The sequence below is a fragment of the Uloborus diversus genome, chromosome 6 (genome assembly GCF_026930045.1).
Source record: "Uloborus diversus isolate 005 chromosome 6, Udiv.v.3.1, whole genome shotgun sequence".
NCBI lineage: Eukaryota > Metazoa > Arthropoda > Arachnida > Araneae > Uloboridae > Uloborus > Uloborus diversus.
The window spans coordinates 168,095,219-168,117,220 of record NC_072736.1 but is presented as its reverse complement, the minus strand read 5'-3'; the positions used below and the strand labels follow the sequence as shown (position 1 = coordinate 168,117,220).

The window sequence follows — 22,002 nt, the reverse complement described above, 5'->3', positions numbered from 1 at the left end:
TTATTTAAACAATAATGTAAATAGTTAAAACACGCTGTAAATGATAAAAATAAATACTAAGAACATACACCACATGCTACTTTTGCATGAGAATCCACATGCTACTTTTGCATGAGATAACTAAGACTGCAATGCAAACTGCATGACTATTTGATAGACATAGTATGTCAATCTAAGTGAAGGTTTATTATCATTTTGTTAGTTAGATAACATTTTACATATTTGCAGTTTTCATATCATTGTTCCTTAACGAACGCTAGAATCCGTGACGTAACTAGTCTTGGAATAGAGAACGGCACGTGTAGTGGGCGTTGCCCATGACGTGACTAATTTAACGTGAACATGTGACGTCACGTGCACACGCTTCGGGCTTGGCCACTGAAGATCACGATCATGTAGCATTGAAGTGAAGATATGCTAATGAGAGTCTGAATATAAGCAAAGCTGTTATCAGTTGATCTCTCTCTCACTTCTTGCACAGCCTAGACGCGTTGGCTCATGTCAGGCAAAGCCAACTTGCTGTCTGTTCAGCAAGCTTAGGCTGTTAGCCTTTTTTTTTGTTTAATTGAAGTAGTATGACGTTTGTCCATTGAAGACTTCGTTCCTCATGAACGATAGTCGGGTCAATTGATAATACTTATTAGTCTAGGTCAACGGGGTATTTGCAATAATGATATACTTATCCTTATTTACTTTTTGTCAAAGCCATATACTTTGTTTTTTATCTTTTAATAAATTAATTGATGTTTAATGAGCTATTCGTCTTCAATTATACTGATTCACGAACTCCAATTTCACTCTGCTAGATGTATTACGTTGTTTGGGCAAGAGTTAGTTTCAATCATACCTTCCCATCCAACAATATCTTCTATATTAACTTTAACTTCGATGAAGTACTTCGGGATTAATTAAGGATAAAAACTTCGATGAAGTAAACCCATTGGGAAATAAGCTAAGTCCAGCTCACCATTTCTAATAAAGTGCGAACGGCACGAACAAGCAAGTTCGAATACTGATCGAGCGACCGCCTACATCAACGAGAGATGATCAAAGAGAGAAAGAACATAAGCCGCGAGCAGTTTAAATATCCCCCCCGGCTCATTAGCATATCCGAGTCACGTCAACGGACACACATCACTGCTATCGTTAAGCACACGTGCCATCAGATTCCTTCTAGAAGCATCCATGTGACGTCATCCACAACGGAGTTCCCGCCAAAGGTGGACGAAAGTGAAACAAACATTCGGTCGATTCGACCGACGTGAATGAGTGCTGCTAAGAGTCTTTTACCCCAGTCATGCAGAATGATTGGTAATCTTTACTAATAATAAAGCTGAAAGTCTCTCTGTCCGGAGGATGTCTGGATGTCTGTAGGATGTCTGTGACGCGCATAGCGCCTAGACTGTTCTGCCGATTTTCATGAAATTTGGCACAAAGTTAGTATGTAGCATGGGGGTGTGCACCTCGAAGCGGTTTTTCGAAAATTCGATGTGGTTCTTTTTCTATTCCAATTTTAAGAACAAAATTTCTATTCCAATTTTAAGAAAAAAATATCATAAGATGGACGAATAAATTACGAAATTATCATAACGTGGAACCGTAACGTGGGCACAAGCCAATTGGCGAGAAAATTCACTACACATCATTTGTAAATATACAGGCGAACCAAAAGACCTTTTAATTTGCTATTACGGGCGAAGCCGAGCGGGTACCACTAGTACATTATAAGTAAGGAAAAACATTCTTTTACTATTGGTGTTGTGAGGTGATGAGATAGGATTATTGACTGTTGTTATTAACAGGCATTTATGCCTAACAGTAACAGCTGCCGTCCTGAGGGAGCGCTATCTTCTGCGGACTGCCGTCCCCAACGGGTTAATTATTTAGATCTACAGGACTTACGTGCTCAATTGAGTGTCCGAACCAGTCTTGTTCGGAAATTTTTTTATATATCTTGATCTGTTTCAGTTCATCTGCTTGCACCATTTGGTCTTGTATGTGTGCAATCCATTTGTGATAATGAGCAATCTTTTTTATAGATTTGCATACATTTTTTATACACAGATATCATTTTAGCTAAAGTTTAAATGTATACCAGTTATTTTGTGTTATAGAACTTTTTAAAGCTATTGCGTACACTTATGTCATTTTTTACTTACTTTGAGGATTATCTGCAAATTTGGTTATCTGCGATTATCGTGCCAACCTATTCCGTGAATAATCGAGAGTTTACTGTAGGTGCAAGTGGAAAATGAATTTTTTTTCTCATTAAATTCATTTTTCACTTTTCATTACTAAAAACACTAGTAGCTCCAAAACATGCGTCCTATTTTCATTGCAAATTTTTAATGGATAAAATAACAATCATTTTCAATTTCAATAACGATCATATTTGCCTCACAGTGAGATATCTTACAACAGTGAGCAGGGGTGCCCACAGGGGGGGATTATGGCGCAAGTTGCGCCATCAAAATTTTGGGGGGGGATTTTTTTCACAGAAGTTTTGTTTTTCTTTAGAACATGTAACTTATGATTTTTTGAAGGAAAATATATTTTAACTTATTCAACAAGAAGTAGATGCATAAATATAATACTCTTTACACGTAATCTTTCCAAAATTTAATGACTGTGTCTCTTTTTGAATAAAGGGAACATCAGAGACGGAATGGCGTTAGTGTCCGTTTCAAAGTTGGATCAGACTATTTGCTTTCTTCTTAATTTATTGTAAATTTTCTGGCAGTAGCAATTCTGCAAGATGAATACGTGTGACAGTGATGAGAGGGAGAGAGATCAAAAATAAATATGAAATAAAAAGTTTTTCTCTATTTATTTATTGTTTGTAATAATTCTGACCACTATGCTCTAGTCCAGAGGTTCCCAACCGGTGGTTCGCGAACCCCCAGGGGTTCGCGAGGTGTAAGAAGGGGGTTCGCGAAAATTTCGATGCAATGGCGGATTTTTCCTAGTTTGGTAAAAAAATTATAAAATATTCAATTTGCACACATAGTTACTAAATTTTTAATTTGAAAACGCGCCAGACTCTTGTATTAAGCTCAAAAAAAAAAAAAAAAAAATCTTTCAGCGGTTTTATAATCTTGGTTAAAAAGAAATTTTCTCATTTTTTTTTTCGATAGACAACAAAAAGAGATATCCTTCCTTCTTTATTGCGAGGCGCCATGCAGAAACGTTGTATTAAGCTGTGGCGGGGGTCATGATGACCTTAAAAAGGCGCCATCGCGTGGAGTCAATCAAACAATATACATAATATACATATGTCGAAAAAAATTAAGAATTCTCAAACAATGCATCATAGGGGTATTATTTCTAATCTGGTTGAAATATAACTCGGGAATTTCCGTCGAATTCAGTCATCGAATAGCAGACATGACAGCAAAACGCTCCAAACTTAAAATTTATTACTGGATTTTACCCATCTGTTCGTTTTCAAAAATATATAACATCAGCATGCTCATAGTTCTGGGGAAATAGTTGTTAACAGACGTATTTAGAGATACTTTAGAGATGCTTGAAAACAAGTGATTTTGTTTGCAGTTGGTTTTGCTACATGAACTTGCTACTCTGTTTGTGAAGTTATAATCGTGTTGGTAATTTTTATGATTTAATAACTTTCTGCTGTTATGGATCGATGGTTGAAAACTGGTAGTTTGGTTGAGCGACAAATGGACAAGCAGTCAATCGATCAACCCTCAACATCAGCAGTAACTTTCGAATCAACACAGGATATTGAAATAGATAGCTGTAATGAACTGCCGCCTCCCCCGACTAAACAGAAAAGTGAACTAGGGGAGAAAAAAGGAAAAAAGCGAAAATATGACAGTGACTATTTATAAATGGGCTTTTATTTTACTGGAGAAGAGTCTGAACCTAGACCGCTTTGTCTTCTCTGCAATGCAACGAAGTTCTAGCGAACAGCAGTTTGAAACCGTCGCTTCTGAGAAGACACCTCGAAACAAAGCATCCGACACACAAGGACAAACCTATCGAATATTTTAAAAGAAAATTGGAATATAATAAAAAGTGTAGCGTCTCTACGTTCCTGTTAGAATCCAACGAAGATAGTAAAATGGCTCTTGAAGCTTCATATCGAGTCAGTTATAGATTTGCAAGACCTGGACAGCCACATACAATTGCAGAAAATTTAATTGGACCGTGTGCTAAAGATATTGTTAAGTGTATGCTGGGAGAAAAGTCAGCAAAAAAATTGACCTGGTTCCTCTATCAAACAACACAACATCACGCAGAATTACTGATTTGGCAAGTAATGTGGAGAAAGAACTTGTGAATAGAATAAAAGAGAATAATTTTGCGATCCGGCTTGATGAGTCGACTGATGTAGCAAACGCTGCAATATTATTTGTCTATGTTAGGTATATTTTTAATGATACAATTAAAGAAGATGTACTATTTGCAAAACCTTTGAAAACCAACACAACTGGAGAAGCAATTTTCGAACTGGTCAACAGTTACTTTGAAGAAAATGGAATAGATTGGTCTTTGTGTGTGGGTGTGTGCACGGATGGTGCAAAATCAATGACAGGAAAATTTGTTGGCTTTGTGGTGCGAGTAAAGAAGATTAACGAGAAAATTGAATGGATTCATTGCTGCATTCATAGACAAGCATTAGCATGTAAGCGTATTCCCGCAGAATTATCCGCTACTTTGAATGATGCGGTAAAAATTGTAAATTTCATAAAATCACGTGTCACAAACTGCCGTCTATTTCACGCGCTTTGTGAGGAATTGAGAAGCCTTCATGTTACTTTACTTCTTCACACAGAAGTTAGATGGCTTTCCCGTGGCAAAATTTTGACACGCTTATTTGAATTGAAGTCAGAAGTCCAAGCATTTTTTGTTGATCATCCATTTCACTTGTCCACTTGCATATTCGATCCTCTTTGGATGCAAAGGCTTGCATATTTAGCTGACATCTTTTCAAAATTAAATGAATTAAATCTATCCTTGCAAGGTGCAGTTGTTAATATTTTCGTTGTGTATGATAAAATTGAAGCTATGGTAAAAAAATTGAATTTCTGGATCCAATGCCTGGAAATGGGTGAGTTTTCTTGTTTCACTTCTCTTAGTAGTTTTTTATCAGAAAACTCAATGAAACTTGATGAAAGCGTTAAAAGAAATGTATGTGAACATCTGCAACATCTTGAACTAACTTTTGACGAGTATTTTCCTAATAGGCGTAACGTCCCTCTCTCAAACGCAATCCTTTTGAAGGAAATCCATGCTTAGAGAACACCCTGACATTACCTGAAAAGGAAATGCTCATCGAGTTATCCTGTGATAATTCATTGAAAACTACCTTTAAAGAGCTCTCGTTAATTGACTTCTGGCTCAGTGTAAGAAATGACTATACCGTTTTGTCTAAAAAAGCAATTCGAATTTTATTACCATTTTGTACAACATATCTGTGCGAGAAAGGATTTTCCTCCTATACTTATCTCAAAGATAAATACCGAAGCAGATTGAATGCAGAGCCTGATTTAAGACTCAAACTGTCAGACATTGAACCAAACTTTCAGTTTCTTTGTTCCGTCAAACAATCACAAATATCGCATTAAGGATTTTTTCCCCAATTTAAAGTATGCTTAAAAAAAATAGTTGGTTTATAAAACTTCTTGTTTATAATTTTTCTTGTAGATGTAGTTTTAACTTTTTACTAATGTTTGCACTTAATGATATTTTACAATTATATTTTTGTTTATTGCAATCAAATGCTGCAAAAAATGGAAAGCAAACATGCTGTTTTTTTTATTGTTTTTTACATGTTACTAATTTCAACATCAGGGGGTTCGCGAACTTTTTTGCCTGTTCCAAGGGGTTCGCAAAGAGAAAAAGGTTGGGAACCGCTGCTCTAGTCTTTCATTGATTCATTTGCACCTTGACAATCGTTAAGAACTAGTTTTGAAGTTTGCGAATAACGTATTTTAAATCCCTCCAATCGACAATTACTACATTTTCTTCATGAACTAGCTTAAGTTTATGTAGAATTTTTCATTTCACTTTACTGTCACCTTCTCTACCATTATTAAACTGATTGTTTCAATTTATCATTAGATAATTTTCATTAAAACTCAGTGTTGTTGGTTTTCGCTGATGGAAGCAGAACAGTCTGTTCTTAAGGTGTTTTAATTACTTTTCGTAAATCATTTTTACTTTCTTCTTTATCTTCACAGAAGGATATTTAATTCGTTAAAATCAGTGGCGTATATATATTAAAATTTTGGAGGGGTCGATATGACCAGAGACTTAGCCCCCCCCCCTCTTTTCCCCCTTTTTTACAATCTAAAATTATTGGAAGGCTGTTGTGCCAGCTCTACAATTTTCCGGAGGTGGATAAATTTTTCCGAGGTCATAAAGAAAGGAAGAAAGGGGAGGTTTTAACTCCCTCCGGAACGTTTTTCAAAATTGAAGTTACCATCCGAAATTTCAAATTGAATTCAATTCTATGCCATCTCAGGAAAGGAAGGGTTCGAGGAAGGCGACCCACCCCTCAGAGGTTTTCGATTTCTCAGTTTAAAAACTTAAGTTCTGGTTCAAATTTTCTTAACTGGAAACATAAAGGCGCTTTCAGCCCATCTTTGGTTGTAAAGTTAGAGCAATGGTGTTAGTTTGTAAACCTTCCTCCGGAATTGCTTTGGAATTGATGTCCTAAAAATGTATTTTATGCTCTTTTAATGGCGTTAAGAAAAGGAATCAGGAGCTGCCTCCCGTAAATTTGATTACATTGAAGTTTTTAAAAACGCAAATATTATGACTCGTTGAAAGGGTAGGGTGCTCTCTCTCGGAACTTTTTCGAAATTAAAGGCCTAAAAATGAATTTTTAGTCTATGTTTGGTAATGTTAGGGAAAGGAAAAAGATTTAAGAGCTCTCCTGAAAATAAATTTTATTGGCGTTGAGGCTAAAAATTGCTATTTTAAATTGTCTTAAATGATGTTAGGGAAAATGGGGAGAAATTCGGGATATATACATAAAATATATATAAAAACATATTTGGAAATTATCTTTGAATGCGTTGGAAACAGGTGACGACAGGGGAGTAATCTCTACCAAAACTTAATGAATTTTAAATTCCTTAAATGCGATTTTAGACTACTGACTAAATTATTGAAGAAGACGCGGGTAGATGAGCTCTCTCTCCCTAAATTTTTCGGAAAATGAAGCTGTAAAAATGGAATTTCTAGTTATCTTTGGTGACATTGGGGAGGACAATGGGGATCAGATGCTCTGACATGGAAATTTTCCATAACTAAAAATCTAAAAGTGAATTCTAAGATCTCTTTAGTCTCTTGAAGGGGGTCAATGACCCATTTTTGCTTCCTTGCTTGGAGCCGCACTTAAATTTGTTGCCCTCTAAAATTTCCACCCGAGGTACTGGCCCCGAATTTCTGCCACAAAACCGACGCAGCGGCAGAGCATCTTTTTTTTTTTCATTTCACCACTGATGAAGAAATAAAAAGCTGCGGACCACCTTTATCTCGGCTGCTCTCTCCTCTTGCAAATTTCTGTTCTTTTTTCACTTTTTTTTGAGCTAAATGCTGGGAATTCATTTGAATAATCACCAACAAAATTATGTTTATTTTTGAAAAATTCTTGATTTTGGGAGGGACCCGGGCCCCCTGAGCCCACCCCTTACATAAGACCTTGGTTAAAATTCTCGAGTTCTAATTTTTCATGTGTGCTGAATAGCTGAATCCATTTTTGAGGATTTCCGAAAAATATCTGTCACAGAGTATTTGTGTGTGATCCACCTTCTTCGGCTATGCGATTTCAATTTTGGAAAACTTCCAGGAGAGCTCCCCCACTCTAACGCCCGTCTTTATCATCAAGAGTAATCTAAAACTGCCATTCTAGAACTGAAATTCTGAAAAATGTATAGGAGAGAGCCTCTGATTCTCCCCCCTCTCTCCTTAACACAATCAAAGATACTCTTAGAATTGCGTTTTTGGAGTATCAATTTCGAAACCTGCCGGGGGAATGGCACCAAAATTTACCTTCTACTAACATTATCAAGATCTATCAAAACTGCGTTTTTTAAACTACAAGCTCGCAAATTTAAGTGGAGCGCATAGGCGGATTTAGAACCAAGTCCTAGGGGGGGGGGGCAAGATTTTTTTTTTTTTAGTTGTATTGATTACAACTGGCTGGATTTAGACTCTACGTGTCCCTAAGCCATTTCAGGTTTTTGGTCTCTTTAGTAGACAGGACAACTTTTCTGTCGGTGACAAAAAAAAATGCCATTTTTTAAAGCCTCCTACTCCCCACTATACTTTAAACATAAGGTCTAAGGTCGAATAGAATATCCCCAATTTTAAGGGGTCCGGGGGTTTCTCCCCCAGGAAAGTTTTTGTAAAACAAATATAAAATTCTGCTTTTTGAAGCTTTATAAGAGATAATTGGAAGTACAAAAATGTCGGAAACAAATAGCAAAATATTCTTTTGAAAATTACGATAATACACAATAAAAATTGTTTTCGGGTTGACAAATCAATGACAGCAGTCCTCGGAGAGAAAAATCGAGAAAGAAGAGAAGATTATGCATCGTTATTCGCTTACATTGGTTGTCGGTTCAATTTAATTAGTTTTTGATCTTGCCTCCAACCCACCCACAAATAGAACAATGAATTAAATACAAAATGATCAATAGTAAAAAATGCTTTAAAAGAAATGATGTATACATATAGGTAAAACAAGAGGGCAATGTGCTACCTATTTGTACAATTCATAATTTATACACTTGATAAGAAATAAAATTGAAGCACACTTTGCTTAGGAATTTCAAAGACTCATCTATAATACGTTTCAAGGACTCAAGAACAATTAAAATTATTAAAGGCACTTCATTTGCCCTTTCCAGTCCCTGAAATTTAGTACTAGATTGTACAGTTTTCTATTTTAAATTTAAAAAGAAAAAAAAAATAGATTTCTCATTACAACAACTTTTTTTTTCAATTAAAAGCAGTGCAAAAAACGAAAAAATAAAATAAAATAAAATAAAATAAAATAAATAGAGGTAGTGTTTTTCTCCCCCTGCGCTGATGAGATTAACAATATGCAGTAGATGCAAAGCAATACAAAAGAATTTCCAAAATTACTGCATTTGGGAAACAGCAATATATGAAACATGTGAGTCACAAAAATTTATTTCAAGTAATGTGTTACAGAAATGTGAGAACCATGAGTTTTTTTTTTTTTTTTTTTTTTTTACATTTTTGATGCAGAATGTGGCAAGGAGCTAAATTTGACACATATCGACATTTCTCCCCTTACCCCCTCTCATATGTTATAAATTAAGTTTATGGTTTGTAGACACACCTTTAACAAATTTTCAAGGTTTTCAAGCACTTTAAAAAGAAATTTATTTTTTCAAGTACTTTTCTTTTTTTTTTAAGAACAAATGATGAAATTTTCGGGAGTTGGGGGCCTTCAACAAAACGGTTGCCCTAAACTATAGCTAGTTTAGTTTATAGGTAAATCCGGTTTTTCTTTTAAATCTTTGTTTCAGTTTCTAATTTGTTGAAACAATAGTTGATTATTTTAAGTATTTTCAACTGATTACATAGCTTGTTCAGCTGATATTTTTACTCATGTACTTGCCCTAATGTTTTTCAATTCAAAGTAGTCGTTTTCAACACATTTCGGCAACCCGGTGACAGCTTTACTCTTTTGTAATACAGTGTACGGTTCCCCCCCCCCCCCCCCATCAGAGAAGGACAGTCGCTATTCTCTACATCTTCACTTCTGAACTATTCAAAAAAAAAAAAAAAAAATCGTGATTTTTTCTTTTATGATTTTGGAAGATGTGTTGTTACCATGTATCGAGTCCTCCCAAGACTGGGGGCGGCATTGCCCCCTCTCGCCCCCCTCCATAAATCCACCCATGGTGGAGCGCCCCTCTGCCTTCCTCCACTCTCGTCGACATTGTTAAAGATCGTCTGAAATTTGACTTTCAGGGCTTCAATTTCGAGAAAATTCCGGGAGAGCTTCCGAAAACTCTTTTTCTTAACCTCACAAAGGTCGGATACAATTGCAATTTTAGAGGATCAGTTTCAGAAAACTGCCTGTCTCCTAACCATAGCGTAAAACAGTGTTTTTAAAACTTAAAGCGCGAAAATTTTCCCGGGGCGAGTCCCCGAATCGCTTTTTCCCCTAACTTTACCACAGATAGTCTAAAACTGTGTTTTTAGAATTACATTTTTAAAAACTTATCGGAGGAGAGCCCCGAACCCGTCCCCTCTCTCTAACACAACGGTAGACTATCTACAATTGCGTTTTTGAAGTTTCAATATTGAAAAATTACCGGGAAGGGGCCACCGAACCTTTTATCCCTCTAACATCACCGGAGATCGCCTAAAACTGATTTTAAAACTACAATTTCGAAAATTTCCCGGGGGAGAAACCCCCGGACCCCCTAGCTAAGTGACTATTATATTTCCGTTTCAAGGTTCATATTCAATACATCTAGTAATGAGTCCATCCGAAAACAGAAAGTTGAATCCACTCTCCTTGTAATTATTCATGCATTTGCAAAATAAATAAATAAGGTGTAGCGAAACTCAGGGGTATCCAAAACTTGTTTACTCAAGGTCCACGTTGTAAATTTTGGGAAGGCGAGGCGGAACAATCCAACAATATTTCAGTTCAAATGGTATTTGTTAGCGTTACCCCCCCCCCCCCAAAAAAAAAAACCCCTATGGATTTGACTGGAAATATAGACACTCTAAAAACTGTTATGTTTAACCAGATTCGAAAGCGAGATCATTTTTGGGGGGGAATTTGCGCCATTGAGCTTGGGGGGGATGGGCACCCCTGACAGTGAGGTGTTTGCTCATCATATCTTACTGTTGCCCTGAGAGGATGTGATATCAATTTCATAAGAAGTTGTATGCTCACTTTTAAGTTTTTTCTGTTCTCTCTCCAGACGAATGAGCATAATTTGCTCCATGATAGCTTTTTTCCACAAAGCCTTTAAATGGGAAGACGAGTGTTTTGGAGGTTCTATTCTTCTCTCTTGGACTACTTCTCCTGCAACAAACATTTTACGGCATTACCAAAACAGTGTAAAACAAAGGAAGAAAAAAAATAAAAATAATAATAATAAAACAAACATTAGGTGACATTTTTAAAATAACAATATTTTCTCACTTGGCAAAATTCAGAAACCCTAATGGGTTTTAAAATTTTAGTATAGTATAAATACCACATATCGCAGCTTGAAAAGAATAGTAGCACAACTCAAAAAAAAAAAACTTTTTCAGAAGACCAGTTTTTAAATTGTTGCAATTTGTAATTTATTGTTGTTTCATTCATAACAATTCCTAATTATTGTAATGCAAACCCCTTACAAATTGTTAATACGATTCTTTTTTTTTTTATTTCATGCAGTTTTTTTATAGCATTTTAAGGTTCCAAAAAACTTGAATAAAATTTAGGTAAAATAAGGTTTTAATCAAAGTTGCCATCGATTAGCAACTTTGCAATCTACAATTTGTGTCTTTATTCCATATAAAAGATCATTTTTCAAAAATTATTATCAATAATAAATCTCATTTTCTGTATTTTTTGAGTTGTGTCACTATTCTTTTCAAGCAACAATAAAACCAAAAAAAAAAAAAAAAAAAATTTTAGCTATTATGAAATACACCTTCAAATGCAAATAAAGAACCTCAAATCAAATGGAACCTTGGTGTTTTGTGACTGTTTTTCAAGACTCCACTGTATAAAACAAGGCCACAAAACAGCAACACATACTATGTACCATCTTAAGCCAGTTTTCTATTTATTTCAGAAACTGCTTGAAATCAAATTTTTGAAAGTCAGATGCAATGAACTGAGTTCACCTGAGTTCTGAACTCTCAATTACAATTCAAGCAAATTATTAGTACCTTAGAGAGGGATGCTCTGCAGTTGGTGTGTCAAAGCCAGCCTGAAGTACTATAAAAGTTTTATGGTGCAAAGCACATGAACTTCAACAAACTAGATGCAGGATAACAAATCATGCAACTGGACCATAATGTTACACTTACAATGAAAAGAGCAGTTACATTTTCTTTTATAGGAAATACTTAGTGTAGAACAGAAAATGGATATTTATTATGATTAATAGCTATTGCACCAACTGCAGAGCACACTTCTAAAGTACTAATAATTTGCTTGAATTGTAATAAATAGAACTCAAAACAAATACAATAATAAAAGCATATTTTTAATTATAATCACCAGCAATGGTAATAATGTAAATCATTATTCATATGGTTGGCATTATAAATAGGATTACTAATTTATTTACCAAATATAGTATCTTTGGAATAAGAACTCTGTACTCTTTTAAACAGCAGTTTCCGCCATGACCCTTTGTGACCTGCGTTATGTTGTTCCTTTATTTCTTTTAATGGATGAGTACTCTTTTTGGATCCAACCCTTAAAAATCTGAAAGCATGTTCAAAACATTTTAGAGGACAAATTAAATTACAATCACAAAAACCAAACTGAAAAACTATGAAGCAAAAATGCCTTACAATCATATTAAAATAATTCAAAATGAAACATATGAACCAAAAAACTGAATACAATGATTAAGCTTCAAAACTGTACAAAAATAATAATACTGATACATATAACATATTTTTATAGCAAGAAAGTAGCCCATGCAGGATTCCAATAACAATCAAAGTTGAACACAAGTTCTTCTGAAGAATCAGGCATCGAATCATTGGAAACAATAAAACATGCAAATAATAAAATCTAAACTTGCCAAAAACGCAAACTAATAAGCAAATATGTGATATTCACAAACACAACCAAAGAAAAACAAAAGCCAAGTTAACTTGATGACTTTACTGGAGGTTAGTTTCGGAAAATTTCAATTTCTCATTCTGGGAGTTAACTTCATGCAAACTTCAAAGGGCAGGAAGCAAAACAAGGAGGAAAGACAAAACAACAGGCCTGCAGATGAACCTCCCTTTCACTTACATGTTCCTCAAAGGAGAGGCCTTAAATGAAGTTCTCGGAAGCTCGTTAATCTTCACATCAGAAGCCGCCATTACATTTTCTTTACTCGACGAAGGCATTTGCTGCTCTCCTTGATGCAAATCCCACAAAACGGCAGCGGTATCACTCAAAGAACGCTCTGTCCCGGTCCGAAGTCCAGTGTCCTTCGCCTTCTTTTCGGTTAGCACATCACTCGGCGTCAAATCCACCAATGGCGGCGTTTTTTGCCGAAAATGGTCTCTGCTTCTCGTGCCTGAATCCGGTATCTCCTTTTCCGCTTCGATAATGGGCATGTCGCTAAAGTTTTTGATTGATGACTGTAATTCTTTAGCAGTTTGAAAAGTTTTTTTGTCCCCAAAAGGTTTAGCACCAACCGGTAAAGAATAGGCTTTAGTAAGAGGAGCATCCTTAGATAAAGAAAGGAAAGTAAAGAACAAAATAGCAAAGAGAGACAAGAATGTTTTGATTTAGAAGAAAAGACAGGAGATTATCAGACAAAATTTTGCCACTAAATACCAATAACCACAATGATTACTTTATTCATACTGAGAACTAAGACATAAAAGTACAGTAGGCTCTCTGTTTAACGACTCTCTATTTAACGACTTTCTCTATTTAACACTAGAAAGACGGAAGCGGTCATTTTGACTGCAAACGATTTTCAAATGCTCATATTTGCTGCGTTTAATTTTCAAACTCTTTTTCCTTCATTGACTTTTCCTAACTATTTATTAAGATCTTACAACAGTAATTTTTTCCCTTTAGGATTATTATTATAGTCGCTATAAATGTTTATACCTAGAAAGACTGACTACGGTCATTTTGACCGCTAAGTGAACCTTTCTTTATGCATTCGTTTTCTTCTTTTTTTCTCTTATCAGTTGTGTGTACTATGGACTATTGTTAGTTGTCAGGTGAGTAATGTTCTTTTGAGTTTGAGTAGTATCTGCTGGGTCAGGTTTAATTCTTTGAACTGTTAGGAAAATGCGAAACACCTGCTGGTTTCATGGTTTCAGTTTTCTGCTAGCTACACACTACACAGGGGGCAAAGTTGAGAAAGGTAAATTTGAAAAGCATGTGACTGGACACGTGAAATTACTTTGGGTCTAAAAAGAAGTAAATATAAACAGGTGAATTCCAAAAATGTTTGCTGTAATTGTTTTGTGCACCAAAACATGTGCTTTGCTTGAAGCATCGACGTTTATTTTCTTCAGTGATAATGAAGTGCTCAGTCACATAATTATCTTTATGATGTCGAGAAGAACCGTTGACAAGCAAAAGTTATAGGAACATTAATTCCTGAAACTGTTGCAGATTTATCTAAAATAGATTATGGTTCGAATGAACAGTCGGACTCTTATCTGAAGAAAAACATAATCCTAGCGATGAGAATAGTTAGCTTTCATGAGATTATTGCAAATATTTTTCAGAGCCGAGATTTTCAGAAAAGGATTGTCCTTCTGAGTTAGAATCAGAAGAAACCTCACTAATAAAAACTGATGATTAATATATAAAAAGCAGTGAAAGAAAAGGGGAAAAGGGCACGACGCCGAAAAAAAGGGGAAAATTTCAAAAACATAAAAATCAAATATTTCTCTAATTTCCTCCAAGTCACGTCACCGATCAATATTTCCTGCATGTAAATAAGTATCTACCTCAGGAAAAAGATTAAAATTGTGTGAAATGAAACTATGCGGAAATAAATCTATGAGCATTTGTTCTGATTGCCAAAAAAAAAAACTGATAATGGCTAATATACAGGCGACTTGATAACATAAGTATTTCAAAATACTATAAAAGATAGTAATGTACGGTATTTTGCTTTATTTAGATATTTTTTACACCAAATACATGCATGGTTGATTATAGTACTTGTTAGTTATTACATGCTAACAAATTTTCCTCTTTTTTGTGCAAATTTGCTCTGTATCAATGCCAATTGTGTAAAGCATGTATTTGACTTGATCGAACATAAAATTAAAAAAAAAGCTATCTGAGACTTATTTGCAGACTATATTACGATTAAATTGTTAAATCAAATTCAGACATGTCAAACAAATCTTTTCTATTGTTAAAAATCCCGAAAGGAGGAAATTTCCAATCTTTTCAGTATGGCGGTCAAAGTGACCGCTGCTAGTCTTTCTAGTTATACGCAAAACGCCGTCTTTCTAGTGTTAAAGACGGCTTTTCACGGTCCCAGATGGTCCACTATAGTGTTAAAAGCATTCTATTTAAGGACGCTTTCTACTTAAGGACGATTTTTTGTGGTCCCTTGAAAGTCGTTAAACAGAGAGTCAACTGTATATTGTTGTAAATAAAGCAGTAACAAATAATGCATCATTTATGTTAGAATATCCCTTCATGCATGTAAAAGGTCCCTTGGGTATTCGCTTGGCATTGAATGCCCTCGGCGATATTAAAATCCCTAGTGCAATTTTGCATCAAAGAGAGCCCAGGTGTCTCCATCTGGTGGGAAACTGGGCATCAAAATTATCTGTGCCGTTGACATCTGTGCGTTAATGGTGGCACATGAAAGACTGGATGCCATATGGGGCGATCACTCTAGGTCCGCAAAAGGCTAAACAGCCTAACGCAGCCCCATCAGAAGGGAAAAAATGTTAGAATATTACTGTATTAAAAATGTAAATATCTCAACAAAAATTTTGACCTTTTTCACAAAATGTCATTTGAAGCAGGATAATAAATTAGCCTTTACTCAGCCTTGTTTAAAAAAAAAAAAAAATGGTGATAATTTTAATCACTTATCTTAGACTCTTATAAGTAGCAAGTAGTTAACTATAAATTAATTATTTTTTCTTTTAAAATGAACAACAAATAGAACTCGCAAAAAAAAAAAAATCTATTTGCGACGAATAAAGGTAAACTTATAAATTTTGTGGAATTTAAAATATTACTCACATGAAAAATAACAACTTCGGACAATTGTGGATTTCAGCATTAATTGTCATTACATTATCCTAAGATAGGCCTGAAACCATAGGTTGGGGAACAGTAAGCAAATTATGGCCATTTAGGAGTGTTTTTCTTTTTTTTTAATTCTACAAAAAGGGTAGCTCGGTTACCAAATTACTTTGCTAAAACGAATTTACTCTTGAAATTTTATATGAATAAGCTTCAAATTTGAAAATATTTAATGGCTGTAAAGTCAAAAGTTCATTTTAAATAGTCAAACTCTAATAAGTGAAAAACATTTTCAAAAACCAACAAGACAGAAAACTTTATTTAACTATTATCTTACCTTGAAAACTGAATCAAATGTTGATGGGAAGGTCTTCTTTGCCATCGATGTAATGCTTGTAAGAGGCGACATAGCTCTTTTCTGAAATATCAATACATTAGTTCATTGGAACTCTTCAGAAAAATCATTACTTTTATAACATTTACAGAATTATCAGGATGAAATAGCTGTTTCAAACTACTACAGTCAAGAATTTCAATGGAGTAACTGAATAAAAATGATGCTGAACTTTTAAATTAGTAAAAATTATGGAAGCATGGGACATCCAATAGCTGTCCGGTATTCAGCGTACCTAACAAGTTCTCCTTCCATAATTCCTCAAAGTAAATAACCCCTAAGAACTCTTTCGATCTACACTTATTCCGGAACCATTTAAAACATTAAATATGATGTCCGGTGCAGACTTATTTATTCAGAAATTATTGAAGGAAACAAAACATATTGAGTTTTTTAAAGAAATTTAAGTGGTCTCAAATAAATCAAAAGAAATTTGTACACACACAAAAATCTGAATTAAAATTTAAACTCTGGAAAAATTTAAAAAATATGCTGTTTTTAAATATTGCATTATCCCTACAGATGAAAAACAGCATGTTTGTTAAAGTTAATGTTTGTAATCATTAAATTTAACAAACTTTTTTAGTTTTGTTTAAGGAACAAAACAGCAATAATATTTTAGTACTTATAATAGATGGTTTTCAATTTACTGGTAATGTGAAATAATGCTTCTTCAAGTAGTCATGCAAATAATATAAAATAATCAAGGGAAGGGGGGGGGGCGTATGAAAAAAGTAGATACACATTTACATCACATGTCATGTATAAACTATATTTTTGAGGACTTCACCAAACAGAGACAAAAATATGCAACTAATTTCAAATAAATTTCAACTTTAGTTGTTAATGTCACATAACTGCAGTTCTTTAGTTTCTAGACTTTGATTAAAAAAAGTTAAACATTAGTTAGTGCACATAAATAATATTGCATAGTATGCTTCAATAAATAAAACTAAGTTAATTATGGTTGAACCTTGTTAATTTGAACATGCTTAAATTGGGTGAGTGCTAAGACAAACAACTATTCTGATCGGATTCCTCATCCTAGAGTTTGTTTCTCTGACAAGACAAACTACAGCTAGGACGAGTTGACTTTCGAGGTCCCATTGATTTTGTTTTAATGAGGTTCAACTGTATTGTAAAACTAAACAAAACATAGAACTGATTTGGCAAATAAGTTTGAGGATAAAAGAATTCTTAACAACATATCATAATTTCAAAGAATTAAACCTTTAAAAAACCATAAGTTTAATTCAAAATCTGTTTACCTAAAAATATTTCCAAGATTATAGGATAAAAGAGTTTTTTACCACTGCTACAATCAGCTATTGACCGGAAAAGTTTTCACGATAGGCATCATTTTTAATGATAATTTTGTCAAAGAAAATATGCAAATAAATAAAATCAAGCATAGTAACTAGGGGCAAAATTTAGAAAAGCTGCATAACTTTGATGAAAATTAAGAACCTAAACACATTTTTCCAAAAAATAAAGATCAATAACGACCATACCAAAGTTGTGAATTTGAGGATTGACGATGCAGATTTTCAATAAAGAGATACTGAACACCTTTTTTATTTAACAACAAAATTTATTAAGTGTGAGCTTTGAAAGAGGCTAAATGACGAGGTCAAATGTCCATTATGTAATCACACAACAACATTTGCAACAATTTCTTGAAACTTTTCTTTTTTTTTTAAAACTTTTTGCTGGAAAATGTTATGGCAGAGTCGGCAGACATGTGAAATATGAAATCAAATTCTACTTGAATAATCACAAAAACTTTGTCAATATAATTTTGATAAAAAATTAATTAAACTAAAATCACAAAACATTATTTCAATTTAAAGAAACTTTAAAACATGCCATCCAGGCATTCGAGTAGCATTGAAAAAGATCGAAGAGGCCAAGAATCACTTCATCGCAGTTTCATAACTTGAATCGCTACTGCGATTGCTCACTTGTATCCCTAGTTTGGCCGTAATGTGGGTTCAAAGTTTCTAGTTTACCTTCAGAAAAGCAATGATTTTCCCTTTGAAATGAACCTTTTTTTTTACTCTTTTCTTGATTTTGCATCGCAGTATTGCTCAACTGAAAAAATGCATTCACAGTATAAAATAAATTTCACCGCCTATACGTTATACTAACAAGAGATGTGACAGATGTTAGGAGAGCAAACACTGTTGCCTGAGTTTCAAATTCCAAAGCAAACACAATTGCAGTTCCGGTGCCAAACAAGCAAATTTAGACCCTCCTTGCAGCCGAACTAGAGCCTATGCACTCAAACTATTTTACCTGGGCTCATATCTAGTGCGAATTGACCTAAATCCAGAAGTTTATCCAGATTTGTGACTCTCAAGTTTTTGCTGTCTGAACCACACTGATTTGCAGGATTCCAGAATTACAATGGCGTTTTCATTGGAATTTGAAACTTTGGGACATTATCTACTCTTCCAAGACATTCAGTTGTCTGTTGTCAGAGCAACGAAAGGGGGAGGGGGGAGATGTATTCTATGTTGTGAATGCATTTAGTCAGAGCCGTGTCCAAGGGGAGGGTTTTAGGGGTTAAACCCCTCCCATTGGAGAAAAATAATAAGTCAAATGAAGAAAATGTATGCTTGACTTTTATAAATTTTTATGTGAAAGTTCGTGTGCAACGCTTCTTTAAAGTTCTTCGATTCCGCAATTTCGTTTTCTGCAATTTGCGTCTGTCAGATCTTTATCAACTGGAATAATATTTTAAAGAAACTGGTGGAAGAACCGCTCAATGATTTGTCAATACAAAGTCTTAACTGCGTTAATATTTCTAAAGGAGGTTATGATGAATTTGGCATACATGTTGCAGCTATGAAAATCCATTGATGATTCAGTTTGGAAACATAATTTGCATCTGCAATAAGCTCTTTTTTGTTTAGTTTATTAAGAATCTGTAGACATTTATTAATGCTCATTGCAATATACCACACTGTAAATAGAGTTGATTAAAAAGAAGCAAAAGGTTTTTTTAAGAAACAAGCAAGATTCGATTAAAAAGTAACTGTAAAATGAAGGTATACTGCAGTCACTTGTACAGCAAGAATTATCCTTCGGACGTGGGGAGGGGTTACAACAGTCTTTACAGGTGTAGAAATGCCATTTTGGGATTGGCAATTCAGGGTAAAACTAAAGTTTGTGAGGGATTCCACCCCCCCCCACCCCTCGGGTAAGGAAGAATTAGCTTTAAAACCCCTCCCTTTATGAAAACCTGGACACGGGCTTGCATTTAGTTGGCTCATACTGCATTGAAAATGGAAAGAAAACGGTAAAAGAGTTCAATTTCAAAGAAAAAAAATTGCTTTTCTGGACTCAAATACCAAATTTGGAGCCCCCTTGCAACTAAACTAGGGGCTGCAGTCAAATCGCTTCACCTGGGCTCACATCTAGTGCAAACTGACCTAAATCCACAATTCTATCCGGATCTGCGACCCTCAAGGTCGCGCCGTTTGGTAGTAAGATGGGGAAGTAAGTGGTTCATGGACCTATTCTTTTCTTTTCCGCTACCACAGGTATTCTAAAGTTGTGTTTTCATAACTTCGATTTCGCAATAATTCCAGAACAATGCTTCAAAAACCCTCTCTTTAACATCATCGAAAGTTGTCTAAAATTACATTCGTTTTGGATTGTCAATTTCGAAAAATTACTTGTATCTTATCCTTGTGAAATGGTCTACTTTGTAACTTAAATTTTCGAAACATCTGGGGGAAAGCCTCAAAACATTACCGAAGATCTCCTAAAATTGCTATTCTGAAACTTTAATTTCGAAAAGTTTCCGGGAGAGTGTTTCAAATCCCATTCGTTCCCGTAACATCATCAAAAGGCAGCCTACCGTTTAGTTTTTTAGCACTTCAATTTCAAAACATTGCCAGTGCAGAGTCCCTCAAGGGAGGGGCGATCGCCCCCACTGCCCCTCTCTTGTATCCAGTGGCGGATCCAGCCGATTGTTTTGGGAGGGGCCATCCGAAATTTTTGAACAAACTCCCCAGGGCCGAATTTAGTTCCATGCCGACCCTAGGCAAATTTGAAATCTGCCACCCCCCCCCCTAAAAGAAGCAAAATATCCTTGACTCAAAAAACCGTAAAAAAGTGTTCTCCAAATTCAAACTTTCAAACTTATGAAGAAATGATGGCGTTTCACATTTTGAGTTGCCCCGTTGAAATGATCACAGTGATCTCCCACAAAATTTTTTATTCGGTAAATTTTGCTGACGTTTTGGCAAATACCATGATTGAAAAACATTTGACTTTCATAAGATGAGGGAAAGTAAAAATTATTAAATTACAAGAAAAATTGTCTCTGTGGAAAATGAAAGAATGCTAATATTTTACTTTCAAGAATAACAATTTAATTAAAAAAATATTTATTATAATAGCAAATTTGCCACCCCCTGAAAAGTTTGGCGCCCTAGGCAGCTGCCTACTCTGCCTATTGGGAAATTGGGCAAGGATAACTCCCCAGAAATTTTATTAACATGAAGTCTTAAAAACTCAATTTTCGGGGTATCGAGACATGAGGTGAGAGGGTGGATTTAGGAATCTCCCTCGAAAATGTTTCAAAATTTAAATTTCCGAGTAATTTTTGAAAATTCGGAAACTAAAAACGCTTTTTGTCTATTTTCGATGATGTATGGAGAAAAGTCAGGTTTCGGGCGTTGGCCCCAAAATACTTTTTGAAAATAAAGCTTAGAAACCAAAATATTCTGTCATTATACATTGAGAAGTTAGAAGAGGAGGGATGCTCTTCTAGCTCTTCAGTTGTCCAGCCTAAAAATGCACCTTTAGGTAATGTTTACTTACATTAAAGGAAGTGTGAAGGTGCTTAGAATCCTTCATTCCTGGAAATATTTTGCATTTGAGACTCTACAAATTTGATTTTTAACTATATTTATACATATTTTGGAAAGGGATGGAAGATTCGTGAGCTCCTCCAAAAAACCTCCTTTTAAAGCTATTATCACGATATAAACTAGAGAGGGAGGGGGTCTTATCAAAACTCGTTTGTAATTGAAGTCCCAAAAAATTCATTTAAGTTGCTTTTAAGCAAGTTAAGTGATAAGGGCTGGATAAGCTAATTTCCGTTGACATTTTTTCCAAATAAAAGACTTAAAATGCAATTATTTCCTACACATCAAGGCATTTGTGAAAGGGCATGGGAAAAGGGGTCCTCCCCCTAGTTGAAGGTTCTCCCCCTCGAAATTGAAGCCATAAAAACAAAAATTTAGGCTCTCTTTGGTCTTGTGAACAATAGGTACACTCTGAGAACCGCAATGTTTAGAGATCGTCCAAGTGTCTGTAGTTAAAATCAAGAAATGACGTAAAAGATGGAGAAAATTTTTGGAAAAAAAGTTTTGTTTTGAGGATAGGGATATAATTTATCTCCCAATTAAGGCCTATACTTCTTTTTCAGTAAAATACATGTGTTAAATTTTGTTATCTTCTCATAATATTTTTTTTTCCTTAAAAAAATTACTACAATCATAAGGCTTTGGGAGGGGCCATGGCCCCCATGGCCCCCCTCTAGATCCGCCCCTGCTTGTATCCGTCCTTGGTAGATGCCAAACCAAATTTAGTTTTAAAAAATATTTACACGGAGGACAGGAGGCACATGACCAGGAATGTTACCTCAGTT

The 22,002-nt window shown here is 34.9% G+C and overlaps 2 protein-coding genes across 2 annotated transcripts in view; both read right to left on the bottom strand.

Annotated features, from left to right (window-relative positions):
- Positions 1 to 10,976, bottom strand: part of LOC129225065 (TBC1 domain family member 1-like) — a 49,047-nt gene extending 38,071 nt beyond the window's left edge. The window contains exon 1 of the mRNA XM_054859613.1: positions 10,874 to 10,976. Coding sequence (XP_054715588.1) covers positions 10,874 to 10,976 — 103 coding nt within the window. The remainder of the gene's footprint in view (positions 1 to 10,873) is intronic.
- Positions 10,977 to 10,978: 2 nt separating this feature from the next.
- The window catches only part of LOC129225075 (TBC1 domain family member 4-like), a 35,593-nt gene continuing 24,569 nt past the window's right edge, over positions 10,979 to 22,002 (bottom strand). The window contains exons 9-11 of the mRNA XM_054859624.1: positions 16,281 to 16,361; positions 12,321 to 12,460; positions 10,979 to 11,056 (exon numbers count right to left, since the gene is read on the bottom strand). Of these exons, the coding sequence (XP_054715599.1) occupies positions 12,398 to 12,460; positions 16,281 to 16,361 (144 nt within the window). The 3' untranslated portion in view covers positions 10,979 to 11,056; positions 12,321 to 12,397. The remainder of the gene's footprint in view (positions 11,057 to 12,320; positions 12,461 to 16,280; positions 16,362 to 22,002) is intronic.